The 24,130-nt window shown below is 32.5% G+C and overlaps 1 protein-coding gene and 1 non-coding gene across 2 annotated transcripts; one reads left to right on the top strand and one right to left on the bottom strand.

The window, feature by feature from the left end:
• Nucleotides 1-3,229: 3,229 nt before the first annotated feature.
• On the bottom strand, nt 3,230-4,998 carry LOC137923720 (uncharacterized). Its single transcript, XM_068766968.1, has 3 exons — nt 4,889-4,998; nt 4,585-4,816; nt 3,230-3,466 (listed from the first exon to the last, which is right to left on the bottom strand). The coding sequence occupies exons 1-3, from the start codon at nt 4,913-4,915 to the stop codon at nt 3,342-3,344; spliced, it is 384 nt and encodes a 127-aa protein (XP_068623069.1). The 5' UTR covers nt 4,916-4,998; the 3' UTR covers nt 3,230-3,341.
• Nucleotides 4,999-22,838: 17,840 nt separating this feature from the next.
• On the top strand, nt 22,839-22,909 carry TRNAG-CCC (transfer RNA glycine (anticodon CCC)). The gene has a single exon. It is a non-coding gene; the product is annotated as a tRNA-Gly (tRNA).
• Nucleotides 22,910-24,130: the final 1,221 nt, after the last annotated feature.

Raw genomic sequence — 24,130 nt, 5'->3', positions numbered from 1 at the left:
TATTGTTAAAAATCCTGTTATATAACAATTAAAAAATGAAACATAAAAAAGAGTTTAGTAATTATGTGATACTAATGTTATATGAGGCAATGCATGGTTGATGACATTTTTGGTTTGTTTACGTTCTAAACCTTTTTTAGCTAGGGACATTCATGGGTACATGACATTATGGGTATGAATTTATATATGGGGTATGAATTTACCTGTATTTTTTATTTTGTAAAGTAGGTATATTTTTATATTATATAATAACCTTGCATACATTTAGCGTTTCATTTAGAAGAAATATTATATTATAGTATGTATATGTTGTATATATTTGTGACGTTTGGTTACGCCGATAACAAAAGGCGATAAATTTGTCGTCACTCGCCGTGAAATTGTAAAAGCACGATATAATCAAATATAATAAACACAATTAGAATTTCATATTGTTTATATTATAAAATGTTATTGAGACATGCGTATATGGAATTTGTTATAAAGATATTATCGTTACTTGCATTAGTTACAATTCATTAATGATCACGGGTTTATTAAAGAAAGAATAATAAAGAAGAAAGAAGATTCATTGTTGGCTGAGCTTAAAATTAATACAGCCAACATATATACAAGATATATACGTAAGAGTACCAACAATGAGAGCCCTTACTCAATACAGGAACCAGGTATTTGAATTATATGGCCTATCGTTACTGCCCGCAATTGTTATTAAAAAACTAGAGAAATAAGATGAAATATGTAAATAAAAATATAAATGAGAGTATACAATTTTCGCCAATTCACCGCGGTTGAACAATTGGTAGCGTTGAAATATTCGATATTAAAATTGGATGTTAAATTGAGGTTAAATATATACATTTTATTGTTTCTTTAGTTGTAATTAATAAAATTATTCAGTAAATTTTTCGCGCCAAAACATGTAGCAATCAGTTTTTATACATTTTCTTTTTTTTAGTCGTCAAACACTCCTAGCAAGGCCATCTCCAAAGATCGCCACCATGGCCGGTCTTGTGTGCGAGCTCTTGCGAGCCTATGTCATCCGTTAACCCAGTGAGAGATCTGCCCAAAATTGCCTTGGCTACGTAGCCAGGAACAGCAGGGATGTCAAGAACTAGGGACTGATTTATATGTTAGGTAGTCATCTCTGTCATCTTGTATGACACCTACGAAAATGGAGTGGGCCTATTTTCACGCCGGGTCCACACCGCCAGTTTTATTTATATAGATATATTTAATTATAACGCTTCTGTCATTGTGTTAGTTGTTGAAAGGTTTTGTTTAGTTACATGTCATTGTATAAAGTAGTTCAGATGTATGCCTCCAATCAATTAATTTCAGTTATTAATTATTTTGACGTCTCATAACAGTTCACATATAACTTGAGTTGATTGATAATCAGATGACTTCGCACATATTCCAGAATGTTTAATAGTTATCAATTGTTATTTCAGTTACTGGAAACTAAATCGTCGTTTGAATAATAATGTGAGTTTTTATATCATTGCCTTTCTTATAACAGATAACCAATAATTTGATCAGTCACCTTAATAATAACAATGATTTTGTTGTTGATGGAGCCGAAATGTTCTTGAGTGGTGACCACGTGTCGTTAATTGCGGCGTGGGTAGGGCCCAGGGTGCGGGTTCCAGGAAGTCGCTGGATGTTCAGTTCAACATCGGTCACCGTGGCGATATTTGGGGTAGGCCTATGCCTTGCAGTGGACGGCTATCGGCTGAATTTTTTTCAGAGGAGAAGAGGGTGTTTTTTTTTTCTTTTTCATAGATTTGTATGTTTTAGTATCCATCATAAATATACAGATATTTAGTGCTAATAATTGCCATATATATAATACTTGAGTGTTTATGTACACATTATGTCAACGATCATGTATATAAATAAGTATTTGAACGAATGAATTAATAAATAATTACCTAAACGTATGAGTATACGTGGAAGTTACTACAAAAAATGTACTGGATTTTTTAATTCGTCATAGTATATTAATGGTTATAAATAATAAAAAGAAGAACAAGAAAAGTATATAACATCATTAAAATAATTCATTTTAATGATGTTATATACGATAAAACAACGCTATTGTAAAATATATGACACTTACATGAAATTAATATCTTTCGGATCTTACCGTAGCGATGATGTTGTCTCCCAATTCGGTCCTCATTGTTTACCAACGTCATTTAACCAGACACGAAGATGGCTATACTTGGAATTTCTTTATAATATTAACTGATTAGTTAAGTGGAAATGGTGACCGCTAGGGCTATAAGGTTTTGAAGTAGAGACTTCGAACCAGCAACGTAGCATAGGACGCGCACAATGTTTACATACGACTTCGTTAAGACCGGCGTTAAGAAGTGCTGGCTGCTCCTAAGCGGTTCTATAGAATGTATATGGGGGACGCCTACGTCTAGCTACTTCAATTTTGTCATATTTTTATTTAGAGTTGTATACTTTACATCAGGTCTTTTTGCATCTTTAAAGCATGTGATGACCTATTTAATGGTTTTTGTCTTTTTATTTTACTGGAGAAACTAGTTTTGGTAAATACGAATGGAATAGTTTTAGTGCTTCAGTTTTAAATGGGCTTTAGATGAGTCTACACAGGTAAAGTAACGTTAAAAGATGCGTTAGGTAAAAGTTATATTGAAAAAAAAATTTTCTTATAAGCTTGACTCTCTGTTAATATTCTCACTAAATAATGAAAATTTTGTTGCGCTATTAAATTGTTCTTTATATGTATTTAATTACAGAACTAGACTACATAACCCAGGTCAGCTTTTATATCTAATGATTAAAAATACAAACTATGATAGTTTGTATTTTTTAATCGAAGGTAACTTGAAGCAAACCAGATAGAATATTCAAGGTGTAACGATTTTAACACTTAATTAAACACTTCGTGTTAAAATTTCACTTGTCACTTTAATCTATTTTCGATCAGTTTATTTTGATTTGATGTGTTCTGATCTTTCGGCAATGTTCTATAAAGTAAAATTTTAATGTTGTGTTACCTATAAAGAAACACACAACAGGACCAGTACTGATACGAAACTTTTAATGGAAATTTAATATATGTGTACTGCTGATGTACCTAAACATATAAATAAATAAACACTTAATACAGTAAATTAAAATTTTCGTAAAAATATTCGTTCTGATTAACTTCTCTCTTGTTTCCAGTACTCTGTTACAATAAAACTACATCTTAAGGCTCATTTTATATTCAGCATATTTTATTCGAGAATAATATACAATACTTTGTATATGTTTACGTAATTTTATATAAACAATAATATTTTTTTGGTGTTATTAAGAATTTAGTTTCTCAACAATGATAAAGAGATATTAAAAAGTTTGTCGTTGATGTCTACAACACCTTGAACAGTTTGCTTTGATGCATCAATGCCTCGGTTTAAGCCGGCTTGTATTTTCTTTTTAGCGACTGTAACAAAAAAGTATATTATTATTTTTATAATTACTAAATAATTTGGTTTATTTGATGAAAATGACCGAAATACATTTTTTTATTTTTTACATTTATCATCATTTCAATCGCATGATGTTCACAGTTGAACGTTGACCTCCCACCTATTACGATGAGAGTCTGGTCTGGTGTTTTAATCATTGATCAAGGTTAGAGGAACTTCCGTTGCCAGAACAATCCTTGCAGACCTGGTAGAACTATGAGGGACAGTTTTTACGAATTACGCCGAAATAACATTATGGTTAAATTGTGCCAGGCGACGGAGTAAAATACCATATGCAATGTAGAGAATATTTCGTACTCTTGGTTCTCTAAATCTCTGTTCGACAAATTCAGTCCAGCAATAGGAGAAGAAGTCAAAAAGTAAGTTTTCATTAAGGTGTACCATGGGAGTGATATTTAACTCTCGGAAGACGTGCTTGCGTGAGAGTTCATTGCGGGAGGGACAATGAATATGTATGAAAATGTTCTCGGGATCCTATCATATATCAATCGTTGAAGAATCTACACTATGAGATATTTTCAGCACTCTGGTCATATAACGCGTAACAATAAAAATATAAATACCATCTTCTAAAATTATTATTGCATGGTGAAAACAAGGAGGCTGGAAATTCAACAGAAGATGTAGCTTATGATTCAAAAATTTCAAGAGTTGGTTTAAATTGAGCATCAAAACGTGTGAGAAGTGGAGGGTCGACTTACCATACCATAACATAACAAGAAGGAATTTTTTCTCCTGAGGTTACGGTGAACGTCCGAAATAACCTCCTATCCATCGACTATGAAAGAGCTTTTTCCACAAATAAAACAAAGAAAAATGTAGATGGCATCGTTTACGGGGTAACACTACTATGTATGTTTACCACGAAACATAAAATATTGACAGTCCAAATTGAAAGGAGCTAGTAAACTTACAAGGAAAATGTGGCTTGCCTTGTATACATCAGATGGCCAATGGATTAATTTTAGATAAAACCATACACAAGTGCTTGTCAATAAAAACTATTTTTACGAAAGCAAATATCCAGTAGGAAGTAAATTAGGTTTTGTTTATGGCTCGACTGTTTACGTACTGTTTAAATCTTCTAATGCGTTTACTATAGAGGAGATGTTGAACTTCCTTCTTGTTTCAGCTACCATTCCATTACCGCTTTTAGTGTCCTCGCTTACACCGGGCGGTGCGTCATCTGTGGTTTGATCACCATATGTTCCCTCGGTGTCTTCCTGTGCTTCTTGTGCATTGGTGTATTGATTAAGTGACAATCCTAGTAATAAAATCATACTAATTGCGTTCCACGGAAGTACCTAAAATTCAAAAGTATTTGTTAGTTTTAACATTCTTGATGCGATTTCAATTGATAAATTTATTCCGCTTACCCGAATAAACAGTTTTAAACCCATCATAGTTTTTGTTTTTTTAGAATTTATCTTAACTTTAGAAATTTTATGCTTAAATTCTATTGTTATTTGGAGCCTTATAATTGGTCACAGAATGTTGCCCATATTTTATAGTTTCTTAATGACCTTGACTAAATTTTCAATAAAATTTATAATTTAAAATATTATTGTAACATATTGCCTTGATGAAAACATGAAAAAATAATGGATTTTTGTGAAACTGTGAATAAAAGTAAGAATGCACTTCGCTAAGTTTAATTTAACTCGAGTTATTATATATTATAAAATATTTGTTTTTAAATCAATTACGAATACAAAAAAATTATAGCGTTGCATTCGTTTATTCCTTTTGTTATTTAATTACCGCTTCAATCGAGCATGCACCATTATCCACTAAATACTTTATTTGCTTGATAATAATGTTGTGTAATTAAGTTTCTGTAACTTTGTTATTAGATTAACCCGAATTAAATACCTGTGTCAAACCATAACGCGAGGCTCCAAAGTAACAGCGATCCGATATATAGGTAGAGGGGTAGGTTAAAAATTCTTAATAGAGTTAAAAATAGAGTTATTAGCGAAAAAAAGTTAACACCTTTTATATGGAAAGTACTACCGAGAGTGTTTAAATTTTTTACGAATTAAATTATCTCAATTTTAAGAAAACAAACAATATATCTTTTTTACACAAAAATGGCTTAATATTATTTACGCTATTATGTAGGACGGAGAAAATGGATCATTGCAAATTGAAAGTAGTATATTGAAAGAAAAAATATTGTTACGGTATCCGAAAACTTGCAAGGAGTATGTCAAATCATTTTTTTACCGGCCGATATAACTTATGCATGAGGCTCTTGGGAGAAAGTATCCATTTTACTCTCCGAATAAGTATATAAAATAAAATTTTAATTAATTCCTATTTTTATTGAAATGGTGATATTCACTAGTTATAAATAATGCTATACTTCGTGCGAATTCAACTCTTTCCCAACGAATCATTGTCATCATCGTTTCTATAGGACAATATAGGCCTTTTCATAGATTTACACTAAGTCCGGATGGAAGCGGCCTGCAACCAGCGTTGGAACTCGTAGAGCAATTCCGACCATAGTCAGTCATAAAACATAATATCACTACTGCTTTGAATTATGTATAAAGACCTTGAGACTAAACCAGAAAATCAATGACTAATAATAAAATGTATATTGAATAATTATATTCAGTTTTAAATTTGTTAACTTCTTAGTATCTTCTACAGTTATTGTGTACTTGTGTAGCTACGTCACAAGAGAATATTGAAGTCATAGAGAAGTGCGAAAAATGTCAATAGAAAACTAATTGGTAAAAACTAGAATCAGATTAAGGTTTCCTATAATGTCATGCTTTAAGGAGGCTTCCAAACCCAGGAACTACAGGCGGGTTTTTTTTGTAGTTACTACCACAATATCCTTAATATAGTAGTATAGCAATTGATAAAGAGATATTATACGAGAGTGTCTTCTTACTCGTATATTTGTTATATCTTTTTTATTTGTGATATCTACTAATCTTCAAGACACATATGTATATAATGATTTAAGATTTAAGATGTATCTTAGCAATAAAATTGCATCGAGAATAAAAACTGCCCCTAGGCTATTCGAAAATCAGTAAAAACATTCCTAGCTACTCGATAATCTTTTAAAACATGGAGGAGTTATATCGTTTGCCCTCTTATCATATTGCACGGAAATGCATACCGACGAAGATCAATTTGTGTATGACGTATAGTTTCATAAATCTGCTAAAATATAAAAAAAAACTACATGAAAATTGATTTGTTCTTCGATTCCTTTTTTATAACTTTACTTATTTATTAAAATATTTTGATTACAAATAATAAATAAATAGGCCACATAAGAAGATCATCCAGAGAGCAAAGGAGAGGGCTATGCTCAAAATTTCGCTACGAAACTGAATCAGAAATGAGGAAATCTACAGAAGAACCAAAGTCACGGACGTAGCTCGAAGAATTGCACGTTTAAGATAGGCATGAGCGGGCACGTCGCTCGTACAGCTGACAGTTCTTAGGACCGAAAGGTTATCGAGTGGCGAACGGTATGTCGGTGATTTAGTTAAGATAGCGGGTGGTCGTTGGATGTAGCAGAAGACCGGTCATTGTAGCTATCTTTGGAAGAGGCCTATCTTTTGAAGTGGGCGTCTATCAGCTAAAATCAAGACTAAATAAATCATAACTCCCCAGGGTCTCATACATAAAAACTAATACTTTTAAAAAATTATTGCCTAGAAAGGTCTCTTGATCTGATCCCAATAATTTAGATTGCATGCTATTGCTTGAGATAGGATATTTAATTAATAATAAGCTTTATTAAAATGAAACGAAATTTCTCGTGTCGTGACGTACAGAACAATGTAACTGTAGCGCAATAATGTGAATATATCTGTAATATTCACTTTTTGCTTGTCTATCCAGTCCCTGGAGGGCCACTTTCAGTGACATATGCTTGGGACGGAATCCGAAATGGGGCCCTTGAATACATTTGTTCATACGACATGATATGTAAGCTTTTTGTCGCCATATTGGCGAGTCATGCGCTATTTGTTCCACTAACTATGAAGATACGTGTGCAAACACCGAGTTGTGCTTCTTTACTCTTGCACTATAGTTGAAGGAATTTTTAAATTATTGAGTGGGTTTACAGATGTCAGAAGTCAAGTGGACTTGAACGTTTTTTTTTCGAGATTTATCAAAAATAAAACTAGCTTATCAAAGGCAATGTCGGGTCAATGCGCACGTGATATACTCGTAGACTTAGTGGTCTTATTAAGGGTCACAAATACTTGTATATCTAATAACTTGTTATAATACAGGTGACAGTTTCAAAAATATTTCCGATCATTTAGTTTATCTTACAACCGTCCTCAATTTAAGTATATAACTAAATGTAATAACTATTAAATTTATACCTAAACTGTGAACCTTATTATGCTTATACTGATAAAAACTTTTTACTTGAAAACTTATTACACTAAAATTCGATTTATCTTAATTTAGTTTTATTTAAGAGTCCTCGGATTTAGAATTTAATAAGATATTTATAGGAGAATTAGGGTTAATACCCTAAATGAAATATAAAAAGATTTAAAAATAGTTAAAGCGATAAGTTTTCTCATCAATCTGAAATATGATATTTCTTTGTCCATTAGCGAAGCAATATATCTAAATTTGATACATGACACTGTTTTGATCTTTTATTTTAGAGTTTATTTCTGGTAAGTTTACAAATATTAGACCATACGTAGAATTTTTTTCATGAGTTATTCAAGTGTACGACGGCAGAAAAAGATTAATGTTAGGTTTCGGACGGCGAATGAGGCGGTACATGGCTATTTATATGTAAAGAAATTTTAAAATTGCAAGTAGATTTCTAATTGCCAGGAAAAAAGTCATTATCAGACCTTGATCCAGGTCTGGTGATGCCATAGACTGAGTCGCAATTTCTCTAGTTTTACAAGTCATGAGTGTAGTACGAGTATATGGTTAAGCATTGTCTCATAGATGTATAAAGGTAAACTTTAACATCATCATTTTTAATTCTTAACATATCTGCTTGAATTATCTCATCATCATCAAATCAACTAAAGTATGTTTACTACTGGCCTCCCACATAGATTTGCATTAGGATCAGTTTGGAGCGACATGCATCCAGCTTCTGTCATCGATAAGGTTGTCTGTCTATCCGACATCTTTGGATACACTTGCCGGATAGACTTGATTTCTATACCTCAATGCCCCATAAGACATCTTTTCTGCGTAGTTATCTGCGCATATCTTTAAATTATAAAGAAGTAACTAAATGTTATTATTTCGCGAATTTTATCAGTTCTATTTACGTTGTACATTCACCGCACTGATTCAGTTAGTGTACGTGACGCGGCATACGGACAATTAATTTCAGATGACAGTTACTTTGACAGCCGATCGCATTATGTGATGGTATATCGTATTGTGAGCTTGCCCTTACTGCGACTTGTCTTTTGTGTGTGTGTGCATGTGTGTTTATCTGTTCAAATTTATCATATATTTAATATCTCCATAAATATAATTACAAAGAAAATATTTTTTTCTGTCACGTAAAACATTAATTAAAGTAACTTGTCTTATTTGATTCAGATAACTATCGATAATTTGGTCCCGGGTCCGCAGGTCCAGTTCCAGGGATACAATATTATGTCAATCACACTTCTGTATTAATAATACTGGTTGCCACTGCTAACAATTAAGTTTCCAGAAGATGGGCAGCAGCGTGATCTTTGTACTTTGTTTATATATATATATATATATATATATATATATATATATATATATACATAAGTGTAAGGCCTGTGCTTTGCACAAGGCGCCTATGGGCTGGAATTCTCATTGGTTATAAGTAAAAGTTTTGTGTTAAAGCTTTAAAAGAGTACATCAACTTACCAGCACAAAAAGGGTTAAAATTTTTCACCTATTTCCAATTATTTCGTATAAATTTTGATCTGAAATATATATAATACGTTAATTTTTTTTTTATTTAATCGCGGCAAGTCCATAATTACTGGCTATACAAATTTTTTTAGGGAAAATTCTTCATTGTCACTATTATCACTTGCTTCAAATTATCGTGACGTTTAGTTCATGCCCCTTTAAAAGCATAATATAGATGGCCAGTTTTCAGCTCTGATGAAGTGCGAAATTCACTTTTACTACTACGCTTGGGTTGATCGAGCTTTAGGAGCTCCTGATTAAAGAATCCTTCTTACTTATACAAAGTGATATTGTTAACCGGCTTAACAGGCTTGTCAAAAATCGTATCTTGATATATTTGTGCCGACGATTTAATACAGTCTGTTATAACTACTGTGAAAAAGAAAACAAACTAAAACCCTAAAATAATTGTACTAAGCACTGAATCCCTATCTAAATAAGGCATAGGCAGTGGGCAGGCCACAAAGTGGGCGTATCTGACGGCTGCTGGAGTCTTAATGTTGTAGTGTGGAGACCAAGGAACGGCGAGGGTGTCATAGGAGGTCCACTCAGAACGTGGATAGGGTCAAGGTCGACAGAAGACGCTGAACATGAAAACATATGATTCTCGTAAATATCCTAATATAGAAGAGAAAATGATTACCAAGTTGTATTATCATTCATTCTTTTACAAATGAATGCTAGTTTTTAAAATTCAAAACCCGATAATTTAAGGTCTATATGCAGAAGTTTGCATTGCGCGGATATTGCAAAGAAGTCCTTGAGAAAAGTAAAGATAGAGGAGGCTATGAATACCAATAGGCAATTAGCTTTTGTCAAAAAATATCAAGCTAGGAGTGCCGATGTGAACAATGGTGATCTAGATGAAGGATATCACGTTTTAATACAATGATATAAAATTAAATAAATACATTTTGAAATGACATTACTAACTTTTCTATGAAAGCATATTACTATGGACGATCATCTGTTTTGCCAGCGTAATACCGCACTATCCCGCGCGAAAATATGCAATATCGCTGGCGCTAGTATTCGCGTTATTTCAGAGTTATATTCGCATGCATTCATGTTATAATTTTCTCGCATAGTTCCTAGGCAATATTGCCAACTATTTATACATTCATCCATGGCTTGCGTAACTGATTTATGTGCGGGCCCTTACATACACTGTACAAGAACTTGCACGTGAACATTATGATATAATGTACAGTTGGGTAATAAAGTTGTTCTGAAGTATTTAGGCGAATATTTTGTTAGAAAATTGAGACGTGTAACATTACATTAAAGAAAGCAGTTTGCGTTTGCATTGCGATAGAAAGTGAGACACGAAATAAAAAAATACAGTTCTAAAATATACGAAAGATGCAAAGAATACAAAATGTAATAAATTTGAAATACAAATACTGCCAACAGTATTTAGTTTTAGTTGTGAAATTCATTTTCTCATGTCGTACTATAACTGGTGGAGACAGTTTTCTTGTAAGATGCCGTCTAGACGGGTACCATAGCAGTGAAAATTATGCAGCAAAATATTAGCTCTAGTGTTTTAGTTTTAATAGAGCTGTGACTACGTAATAATACTAGTGGATAGTAATAATGATAGATTGATATGGTTTACTCCCTATTATTACAAAGTGACAGTAAAGTGAAAGTCCGGTAAAAATTGACCAGACCTGAACGAGAACCTTTAACTTTAGCAAAAGAGTAAGGCAATGTCGCATTGTCTTCAAAAAGATAAGTTATAATTTGGAGAAATTTAGTGTCACCGGAAAAGTAAAAGACAAAATATCACAAAGGCGCAACTATTTACAATACCATATAGGTTGCCAATAATCCGGAGTGATGACAATAAACGGCGAAAGCTAGTTAAAAGAGAGTCTCAAGAGAACATTGTAAATAAGATAGGTCCTAAGGTAACGAACGCAAAACGTGATTAGTGCAAAAATCAGTATGTTATTTATTTTTAGAGAATGTAAACAATCGATATACAATTAAGTTTGAACGAAGCAGGTTAATAAGAAGTGCCCTGGTGTGTTATTTGCATCATTATTATTCTGATTCCAGCCGTAGAACGTCAACTAGATTTTAATGATTTATTAGATTTTAATGGGACCAATTGGCAGTAGCTTGGATCAAGCGACTTCTTTTACCTTCAGATCGTCAGTCGTTTTGGGTGGATTATTGTACTACGCTATGCTTCCCGGTCCCAATACAGAATTTTTAGACCCCGACGGTCATTAACCAAGCCATCATACTATTAGAATGTACAAGCATCTTGCTATCAAATCAAATGAACGCAGCTTAGTTCCGAGTGTTAGAAAACATTGTATAATGTAACTACTGTATTACGTGATGATTATTTATTTCAAAACATCTGGACAAATACAGTCTCATGTTTCTGGGTAAATCACAACGATCGCCATTAAGAGCATAAATTATTTATCGTCGGTTTAGTCCATAGACGAAGCTTAAATCGCTCCCAAAGATATCTATGGGTATCCATTTGTAATAATCGCCACGCTTGGCAGGTAGGTTGAGGATCATGTATCATATGATCATGATGATCATATATAATCAATGCACAAAGTGTGATTTACGTAAGATTATATCGCGGGAATCAAAGCAAAGAACGATCTAGTCGCAGTCCTCTACCACTGGGTTACCACTACACAATGATGGACAAAATAAAAAAAAAATCTATTGAATATTTGTAATAGACAGCCTGTTTTGAAATTTTGTAATAAATGGAAAAGTCCCCGTTGAGGTATTCTGAAGATACCTATCTGATGATTAAATACCGCAATTAAACATCAAACATGAAAGATCAGTTAAAAGTTATTGTTTTTTCTGCAACCAATATTTGAATAGAGAATAACTGATAACAAAGCATTATACTTGTCTTATTATGATTGTCTGTCTACCACATATCCACATAACACATTTATTAATAATTAGCAATTCTACGAGATTAATATCGCGTTCGTTAACTAATTACAATATTCTGCGAATGAGAAGTGGGACTATGCTAATGCAAATTCCGTTTGGCAACCAGTTATAATTAGAAACGTGTGTCTGACATCCCTTTTAGTTAAAGCCGTATTACTTATGGCAGATTTCTTTCATTCGAGTGAGAGGCAACATTGTACTTATTGTATAACGCTAGGTCATTACCAACGAATACAGAAAAATGATAAAAAAGAGTAACTAACTATAATAACCTCTTTAAGAAAATGCAACCTCTTTGGTGCACTGACATCTAAACAATTATAAAAAAGTAAGGATAGATTTTAATTTAGAATGACGTGCTTTTTTTAGCACAAACATTACTTTTGATTCGTTAATTGTAATGTATTTTATTTTAAAGGTTTGAAGCCGATCACACATGCCTTTTTGTACATTTATGTTATTATGCTATTATTTTATTCATAGTTAGTTACTATGTTAAGCATAATAGAGGTTTTAATTAATCTTTGTTCTGTAGTTAATGGGAGAAACTTCTGCGTTTAGAATTTCTTACTAATTACTTTTTTATAAACTAAAAAAAAACATTTATTTACTGGCTAGTACAATAAAAACAATATTCAATGCAAGGGGTATTCAAGGTCTGTTATAGTTATTTTAAATAGCAATGGCAATTATAAAGTACGTCTATAATGAGACATTTAGTAATATAACATTTTAATCGCATCTGTAATATCGTTATATCTAGTTATCTTAGATACCAATGCAAGATATAGAACTCCCTCAAAGATATCTATGGGGAAATATGCCATAATCGTCATGCTTGGCAGGAAGGTTGAACGCAGTGTGGTATTATATTGCGCAGAGGATGTTGCTGCCCGTCCTCTGGAAACTTTTTAGTGAGGAGTGGCAAGTCTATATAATATAACACGAAGTGTTTGAAAAGATTGTACACTGTTAATCGATCCCGCGACCTACGATTGCAAGTTCCAGTCCTCTTTGGGATACCAACAGTAAGGTGTATAAAATATATAACAGTAAGACTTATATAGGATATAAGAAATAAACAAATGTGCTAGTATGAAAGTGGTGTGTTTATCAATATCTCCTTATATAAGTAACGATGGATCATCAAATGTTAGTGAGTGTAATTTTTTTTTCGGTAACTCATGGGAAATGTTTTTAGAGAAAAAAGGAAACCGTACGAAGTAAATGGTACAAACAATACTAATCTTTTTACATAACATAGACGGAGTATATAGAAACATGTAATCTGTTAAACATTTGGGACAATTAAAAAAAATAATGCGTGATAATTAAGACTACCAAAATATAATAACATTATATTTTGGTAGTCTTAATGCGTGCTTAATTTATATTTCGTGGCCAAAATAGAAAGTTATTTTTGTTAGTAATAGTTATTATTATGACTGTAAAGTAATAAATAAAGTTATGTCACTATGATACGTTTTATTTACTTTCATTATTAATTTATTTATTCATATACTACATTTATACATGTGTTTATTAAATGTCTAATAGATTCAGGCGTTACTTTGCGGAAGTCCATCCTAAGTAAGGAAGGGACTAATACATAGCTACTTCCGCTTCATTGCACGACTACTGCTGCATAGCGGAAGTAGCTATATATTAGTACCTTTCTTATTTATTAAATGTTATAAAGCTAGGAGAGTAGTGTATTATTAATTTGTATCGGTAGCACTTATATTATTATTTTCAGCAGATAGACGGTCACTAAAAAGCATAGGTCTTCTCCAAAGATCTCCACAATGTCAGGTACTGTGCTGTTCGCATCCTGTGATTTCCCGCAACCTTGTGGGGGACCTACACACGCCGCGTTTACCGGCTCGTGGTTGCCACTTGAGCCATGTCCATTGCCACTTAGGCCGAGGAATCCTTCATGATACGTCGATGATCTTGGTTCTTCTGCGGATCTTCTAATTGCCGATTCGATCTCGTAGCGAAACTTCGACTATTGCCATCTCCATTGCTTGCTTGGCGACCTTGAGCCTAGCATTTATACAGGCCTAAACTTATGTTGAAAAACTTCTTTCACACTAATTATTCAAAAGTACGATATGTGAACAAACTATAGAAAGCATGAGATAAAATATCTTTAGTGTTTTTTATTATCAATTAATCTATTATTATTTGATACAATATTTTATAACTTTAACAAAGAAAAAAAATATCAACGTTATATTCTAAAATAATCAAGTAAACATTTGGAATTAATTTCCCAGCGTTTGAGCTTAAAAATGTCTGCTCTATATTTTTAAAAATTATATTCTTCATGTAATTGCATGCAGTTAATCATGAATGCGCGACATGACATCTGCAGATTGATTTAATTACATTCGACGCTTCAACACGCTGCAAGCACTTAAAATCTTGTCGAGAGCTCCATTCGCAACTCTTGAAGTTGGAGCGTGGCCAAACCCTAACAATGTACGTACGTTAACAATCATCACTGTAATTGACATCGTAGACATTTTAAAAATTATATTATTCATATAAATTACGAATAATATTTATAACTATCTAAGCATTTCCAGTCAAATGGCCAAATCATTTGGTATGTTTATAGTATACCATTTTTACTTGACAAATATTACATTTAAATTAACAGGTAAAAATGAGAAATTTTAGCCCTTTGTATATACAAGAGAGTGCAAATAAATAAAAAAAATATGATTTAATGATGGAAACTTATGTAAAATAGTCTTTACACGACGTCCAAAAGTTGCCTTCAGTGTTTATATAAACATAATATTAATATCACAGAACATTTGTAATATAACTAATATTTAGAAACTCCGATTTTTGAAGAGTTTAGATCCGAAATAATGTTTGTAGAAACAGGATACGTATAGTAACGAATAACTGTTATTTTTATAACAAATTCACATCTTTCCAAATATATTAAATATAATGTTAAAGAGATTTTATTTATATGTTTCCGGAAATGTGTAAATGCGTCATAATTATGACTTCGCAGCTTTGTTCAAATCTTTACTACTATGTTTACGTCATTCGTTGGTATAATGAAAGAGATTGCTTGTAATGACGGTGCCTTCACTACAGTGGTATTGTAAGGCATTTTTAATGACTTTTAAAAACGAATAACTTCTAACAGTCAAACAAAACTTCATTCATTTTAAAACTCAACCAGAAATGGATGAAAAATTTCTATTTAGTATTTATTAAAGTCTATACGTGGCTTTAGATGAACCAATTTTATTTTTAAAACATAATAAAACCAGATGGCACGAAAAGTGATTTTAGGCGAGTCAATACTTTTGGTACACATTAAATCTGTACCGAATTTTGATAAGATCTTTAAAATAGAGTATAAATGATTTGGTAATAGCAAAGCAACTAAACGAGTCAGAATCGGTTTGTTTTAAATTAAACTTGGACGACTACAACGACATTTAACTGGAGATCTTCTCTGGACCTTTCTAGAATCTGGGTGACTGATCATTGCATGGAGCGTCCATCAACTGACAGGTTTGGTGGCTATGCTATCCGGGAGAATACGTAACGTGTCGACCTGAGCCGAGGCTCCCTGAGCTTAGTCACTTTAAAGAGATTGAGGTGTGGCATCTTCAATGGTATGCTATTGCTCAGCCGGTAAAGCTGGAGAAACCATCAAGTAGTGTGGTAAATGGTGACCAAAAAAAGTTAAATAAACTGATTTACTTTGATAAGTTATGTACTATATTGATTATCACTCTATCTCAGGGGCCATAAGCTTTAGAGATTTGATATTTAATAAAAATATTCTTTACACCAAGTAGAGGTTAGCTAAGAACGAAATCTATGAAATTCAACTCAAAAGGAGTGGAGGGGCCTTACGGCCTTAAAAATAAAAATGTATATTTTCTAACTACGGCTGTTATAAGTATAAAACTTAGCCACAAGATTTTTGTTTAAATTATCAAGAATAATAGATCGCTAATAAAAATATATATTTTAGTTAGTCATTTATTTAGATTATTATCGATATATTATAGAATGATTTAGAGTGATTACATCTGTGAGAAGAATGCCAAAAGAGAACAATTTGATAAAAACTACATAGGATGACCGAGGCTTCGCCGCGCTTTCTGGTGGTTGCACGCCCACTTCTGGACATAAGGCTCTACCGTTGATTTCCAATAAGGTCTGTATCCAGCGTTTTCCCATGACCTTAATAAAGTCAGTCCAACAAATGTTCCAAATATAAATTTGGTAACACCTTTCTCGTGTATAACGGTACGCTAATGGAATTGAACCTACAACTCCATTATAAATTTTGAAGTCGCGATTTAATATTACCACGCGTTATCAGCAATTTAGACAGATTTTAATGAAGCAGCAAAGTTTGTTCCACTGTAGAATAATTAAGTCACAAACTTATACGTGCCATAAAATTTTAATTTCAACGTGTATATACTTATGTACTCGAATGAAGTTTATGCGTTTTATTAATAACGTACTGATGAAGCGCCATTAATATTTGAATTACGAAAGATGAACAAAGAAAAATGATAAACATTATAACTAACGTCTAATTTTTATTTAAGATTAAACTCTTGTTAACCATTATTTAAAGTGTAAAGACTTAATATTAGTTTTTCACCAAATAACACACGATCAATAGCAAGTCATGTTCATAAGCGTTTTTGTGGTTACCGTAGTGTTAAACCTTGATTTTATTCGTTTTATTACAATACTTTGAGACCTAAAGAATACAAAGAACACTGTATGAATAAAGAAAATATATTTATATATTTAAAATTGTCAATGTATATATATATATATCTTGGTAAAAAGAATATGCAAGAAATTCTGTGTATGCATGTCTTACTTGCATATTATTTTTGCATATTAAGATGTTGTATACTTGTTAAAAAAACATCATTAAGTGTTTTTTTGGTAATTTAACCTAATGCATATATTTTAACATTTACGAATACTATTGTGAAACAAAAAACTGAAAGATTAATGTCTCGAGAATGGGTATGAGATATATCTATTAAAATATTATTCTTATGAAGGTATGAGAGTGCAATATTGATTACCAAATTATTTAGTTGAATATAAAAATAAATAAATGTTTTGATATGATAATCCCTTAGTGGCGTCGTATAAATCTCGTGTCGTGGGTGTCATTGGAGAAGAGGCAGCTAATTGATGGATGGACCGCTCGTAGGCACAGATTGAGCGATCGCTCTTCAGTCGGACAAGTTAGTCCCACTTTTAAAAGCTCTGCTGTATATCTAGTATGTGATATGTTTATATTATGGGGTGTTTGTTGACAGGCTATTAGTTGTAAGTAGGCTGCAATGGGATTTCCCAATAAATTCTTGATAAAAAATCTTACACTGTTCACCGTTAGGTATTTGAATATTATCACCATCGTCATTATACCAGACGTAAAACGTCCACTGTTGAAAATTGATGGACTTTATTCCAGAACCTTAAAGAACCACCAGCTATATGTTCTCGGCGATCTGTAGCCTACCCATTGCCATTTCAAATTGCAATTTATTTTTTTCAATGGAAACTGCTGGCTCTGTTTTAGGATCTTTAAATAAAAATTGTATATCAATATCCTACTTCCTGCTTTTCCACCGTTAATATGGTCTCTTAGTTATGTAAAATTTAACCGTTACATAATAACTTTTGTACAGGTAGCGATGATACGAAACAAGCACATCATGCTACTGATTGTATATGATATGCCTTCATACCAATGTCACGTTGGCTTCACCAGTTTGGGTGAGTTGTCCGCAGGCAGAATATGCAAAGAGGAAGTTGCCGGCAATAAAACTGCAAATGTAGATTTACGCGTACATTGTTAGAAGTAGTGGTATGCTTAGAAATACTAATTACAGGCGATGGTTATAATACGTTACAATTCAGGTCCCGACATAGACTTACGTACTTTCGTTCTGGTGTTATTGTCAATATTGCCAATCAACAAAAAATGGGCGGTGTTCCGAAACGAGAAAAATTGTGCGTCTGATAATAACAGATGTACTTTACAAACTCCGACCTTTCATAAAATCGCTAAATGCACAGGTGATCATTTAGACTTTGTAAATTGTAAATAATAGTTAGCTTATATTTAGCTACCTTAATTTTGTAAAATATCAATACGGGATAGGAAAAATAGTTTGGTCTTCAAGACTATATAACAAAATAGTTCCTTTTGTCGTTTTTGAGCAATTTAAAAAATTACCAAGTTGCTAATTAATTTTGACAGGCGCTTTTTGTAAAAAGATAATTTTCAAAGACAAGTCACCAAAAATTAAATAACATTACTCTGATACTAACAGAATTTCATGAAGCAGATAAAAAGTTAAAAAATGTATAGAAATCTCGACAGAATTTTAAATGAAATAACTTTTCTTTTAAAAATTTAATTTAAACATTCTCTACATATCGAACGCTTAAATGAGAGAAATAATGTGATAAGGTAGACAAGCGGAAAATTATTCCAAAGCAATTCAAACAGTCATCATTTACTGTCAGTAAAAATTTCTGAAATTGCATTTATTTACAATTATTTTAGTAATAATGAGCTTCTGCAATCTCATATAAGCTCAACGAGCAATGGGCTGTGCTCGGGATTTTTTCACACTCTTTTTAAGAAAATTTGTAGGTTATTCCAATACAATGTAAATGATAACGAATGAAATAAATAGTAACAACCTAATAATGACATTTGTTTTGTGAACTAAATATGTATGTATCTTTCAATTTTTTTATTTATGAATATTACGATAAAACTAGAGCTTTTCAAAGTTTTTTTAAAGCTTACTTTGTATTTTTGTTTTGGCGCAACAATGGAAACGCGTGGTCCTCTGTGACGTGAGACGAAGACTAATAGGGCAATGCCGCACACGGGCACCCTGTCCGCACACTGTCGAACCGTTTTAATGTAGTGATGAATGTTATGAATGAACTGCTTCCATTTCTCTTTACTTTGTTAGGGTTATAAAAGTTCAATACTGATTAAACTAATATCAAATGACATGTGATAAATACTAAAAAAAAAATTTAAAACAACTTCGTAATTCCTAAATTTAGTCTTTAAAAGTTTAAGCAGTCCTTCAAGGATCTGAGTTACATTATTAAAAAATCTAATTATAGCATTCAAAAATTTTAAGTCGATCAAAATGTATGGTGCTTTTGGTCTGTTGCTTCATTTACATGGTTCATATTAATAATGTATACGTCAAACAAATTTCATTTTAAAAGAGCAATAGTTAAATTTCTGGCCGGCCATTCCTAGCGGACCGGTACTCTAGTGGCAGCTTACTACTTGTAATGTTAAGAAAATAGTCGATTCAAATACACACTTGAATGGACTATTTTATATTGAAATTCATATTCAATTTCATTATTCAAATAATTCAATTCTGTTAATATTCAAATTCATATTCTAAATATCTTTATTTAAATAGGCGTGTGTAAATGTGTATTTATTTTTTGAATAAAGATATTTTGAATATGATTTTGTATATATGTATACAGATACATGGTTGTTATTTTTTATTACGTCTTTTAAGTTAGTTAGTTTAAGTTGGTATCAATTTATTATACTACATACATTTAAATAAGGAAAGTGTATCTTAATCGCATTGTAAGAAGACTGATAAAATTTTAAATGCTGCTTTAAAAGCCAATTGCAAAATTGACGTTCGACCATGACGGACCTAAATCCTCCAGGAGGCTATAAAGGTGTTTCCTTGTTATACTTCTTGCTTTAATCTCCGCCGCATACCAATTAACTATAATTTGGAGACTCTATTTTTAGTTATTTTCAATCGCAATATTTGTTCTACATTATTTTTTACTAAGCATAAACAATATAATGTAAACAGACAAATATTAATTTTAACGTTTGTTATATAAGGTAGTTATGATGCTGTTGTACATAATGTTTTCTTCTAAATATCAAATAGATTTAAAACCAAATCATCACTAATATTAAAATGAAACCTATGCGGCTTCACGAAGCGGTATATTTTAAGCCTTTGGATACCGTGTCCCACTGTGAGTTAAAACCTCTCGTAGAAATTCCCTTTTGTCGAACTAAAATTCGTGTACGGTAACAGTGCAGTCACTAGTTTTAGTTCGACTGATTCAAGTCAAGGAGCTTAGCTTTTGTTACAATTGACATAACCGCGATAGAATGTTAGAACCTTAAAAAACTTCGGTGTGTATTAACTAAACTAACTTAAAAATATATATAGTTACACTTTTAGCACCGATTACATTATTAACTATTTAAAAATGGATTCATTTCGTAAAGCATATATAAATACATGGGTGTATTTCCACCGATATAAACATACATATATTAAAAAGTAGGTAATAATTTAATTTGTAGCCAATATTATTTATGCTGGTTAGGGCACATCGCTAATACAATGTATGGCCGTTTTTTTTTATTAATTCTAATTTGTATACCTAGTGTTTTTTTTTTACAATATTTTTTTTCGTTTTTACTAAACGCAGACAGTTGGGAGAGGGCTGCCATTATTTGATACGGATCTTTCTACTTCCAGCTGCAAGGCACGACAGCGTTTTATAATTTTTTACTATTTTTCTTACACAATTTTGTGTTATGGGTAAATACAGCTAAAATTTATTCATATTAACAATACAATTTGGAAGTTTTACTTAATTATATGTTAGTTGGTACATTATTTTATTTCAAGTCGCTGACCAAGCGCTACAGACCGTTAAATGTTTTGAGATTAAGGACAATGTGCCGGGCCAACTCATCAAAAAATTCTGCAGTACATATTTTCTTGAGAAGGTCTGGTAAGTTGAACGGAGTTATATTAAGGTTTTCACATAAGGTCACTTGGTTACGTCTTTTGGATGCGAATCTGGAGCAGTGTCTGAGTAAGTGATGACATGTATGGCCGTTAAAGACAAAAAGCTATCGAGTGGCAACAACGAACCGTAAGACTAGGCTTAGGCTTAACGAAAAGACACTGGATATAGGTAACCCAAGACCGGTCTATGCCTAGCAGTGGGTGTCAATCGACTGAAAAGAAGATAATTAACGTAAGCAATAGTTAGTGTGATCATAAGGTTCTATAGGTCTTAATTGTAACTGTAAAGAAGGGCACGTCTTTATCTTTTATATAGAAGGGATCCAAGGGTATAACGTAAATCTAGGTAAACTTATGTTTAATTTAGAGAAAGGCGTAATTCCAAATCAGCAAACGAGGCTAATTTAAGATGATAAAGGATAAAAAAATGCTTGTTAATCGCTAAGTTAAAAAGCATAGTGTAAAATGCCATATACATTATCATAAATATAAGATGATACGATGCGCATTTTCAGATAGATTATAATATAAAGTATTGGGTGTCCGGTGGCAGAATTAAAATTTCAAATTTTTGGTTTTGGTGACCGTCTCAGCTTTTATAGAAAATATCGTTGGCGAGGTTAATGTTATCCCACAATTACTTTTAAAAAGTGGGAGTGTAGCATGAAATACTGAGACCAAATCGAAAGAGTGTCCGACGTGTTGGTCTTATAATTTTTAAGAAATAAAATCCACATAAATTTTCTTGAACTTCTATTAAAATAAATGTTTTGTTATAGTATTTTTTTTAATTTAAATTTTTAAACCCAATCTACCACCGGACAGACACCCTTCACAAAATTATTGTGTAGGCGAAGCAATATTATTACAATATGTTTGTTAATAATAGTGACACTGGCATATGTACATTGTTTATATTTATACTTTGTGTAATTAACAAAAAGCATAAATGTATATCAAGAGGTTGGCTATATCTCAAGAAGATAAAGTATAAAGCATTAAATAATAGCATAAATTTGTCCTCAGGCGGAGGTCCAGAACATCTAATTCTTATCTGTAAATACTTTCATGTTTAAAAGACCACATTCCTCGGATAAATTTCTAAGAAAAGGAATTAGTAATAGACAATGTTTTTTTTTAAAATGATTTCGCGTCATCAATAGAAGAATTCATGCTCCATTTATAGTTCGATTTGTCTTCATCCGTCACCGTCTCCTATGACGCGACATCCTATTGTGTCCCGGTGACACACGATACCGTATTCACAAAAATGCACGCGAATGTAAAATAATATCGTCCTTACAGTGAGCGTAGCGGTATTGTTCAATAGAAGGAATGTGCTTTGAAAATCGAGAAATTTATTGCACAATTTTTTATCAACATACTCATATTAACGTCGATACGAACGGCATTTTTCTAGGTGGGTTATTGAATAATAAAAATATTTTATATTTTAAAACCATGAATGTTTAATATACGCTGCTATGTATAAGTATTTTATATTATAATACATTACATTGATATTACATATAAATATATTTATCTTATTTAAGACAATATGTTGACAATGCTACTTTAAGCACTGCTGGTGTAGTGGTATCATGCAAGATTCCCATTCTTGCGACCCGGGTTCGATTCCCGGGCAGTGCAGTTTTTTATTCAAATTACTCTTGCGTTTTCCTATTTTTATAAAAAAAAAAAAACATTATTTACCTTTTTGGTTTCGTAATAGGTCTTAACATTATAATTCCCAACGTAAGACGTCTACTGCTGAGTATAAGTCTTCTTTATAGATTTGCAAAAAGACCGATTGGAAGCGATCTTCTGAACTTTATAGAAAATATTCGTATATGGCACATATCCCCCGTCTTGCATTGTGAATTATTTGTTACCTTAGATTTTCTCAACTACATGTTACGTATAGTCAATTTAATGTAAGCGAAGATTGAAAAGCTTTTCAACAAGCAAAACTTGTCAATTACTCTTACACATTGCTCCTTCAGGACAACGCTTTGCAAGACACTGCACGAAAGACTTTGAATTTAAAGGAGCTGCGATTGGATTTTTTTTTTGTTTTATTTATGATCTAGACCTGGCTCTAACTGATTACAACAGAATATTAATAAGTAACAAGTAATATCTTTTTAATATCGTGATTTTGTAGACTTTATCAAGTTTCTTCTTCGTATACGCCTGTGCAGCGCCTGGCGAGGCATTTAAGTGGCGGTTCGTGGACCTGATAGAACAGAAACTTTCCTTTCTCACAGACGGCAATGCTGGGCGGGTAGTTGGTTTGGTCGACCATGGATGACCATGGTCGACCAAACCAACTACCCCCGCATCCATCATCAGATACATTCTGATATAAAAGGAGGTAGTTAAACGGTATCGACAAAAGAGAGACCAAGCTCGAGGTCGACGCTGTCAGCGCTCAGTGTCGAGAGTATTTAGCATCCTAAACTCCCAGTAGCTTCAGTGACTCGGCTGAAGACAGGGCGACTTGGTCTCGAACAATCGTGATAGAAGTACGAGATGGTGATAATTTCATGGGTAGTGTGAACAACTCATACCTTGAGACGGTCTATCCAGAATAAAAAAGCGCTAGCGACAGTGAGAAATATAAAAGAACTCTTTATAGAGTTACCGGAGTTCCTCACACCGCGTAGAGTTATAGGAACCCTTTCACCACCGAACTCAAAAAAGATATATGTAAATACCCAAAAAATAGAATGTAATAGTTTTATGGTAAATACAAAAATGTACGACATTATTCACAAATCAGACCGATGTGCTCGGTTAAATCAAGCGATAATTGAATGATTAATTGAACCACACGCATTTTGCGAAAACAATTTGGTTATGATTGATCAG

The sequence above is a fragment of the Battus philenor genome, unplaced genomic scaffold, assembly GCF_028537555.1.
Source record: "Battus philenor isolate CCGP_79_NKW_IND1 unplaced genomic scaffold, ilBatPhil1.0.hap1 SCAF_22, whole genome shotgun sequence".
Taxonomy (NCBI): Eukaryota; Metazoa; Arthropoda; class Insecta; order Lepidoptera; family Papilionidae; genus Battus; species Battus philenor.
Note: the sequence above shows the minus strand (reverse complement) of the source record. Positions and strands in the feature narration are given on the sequence as shown.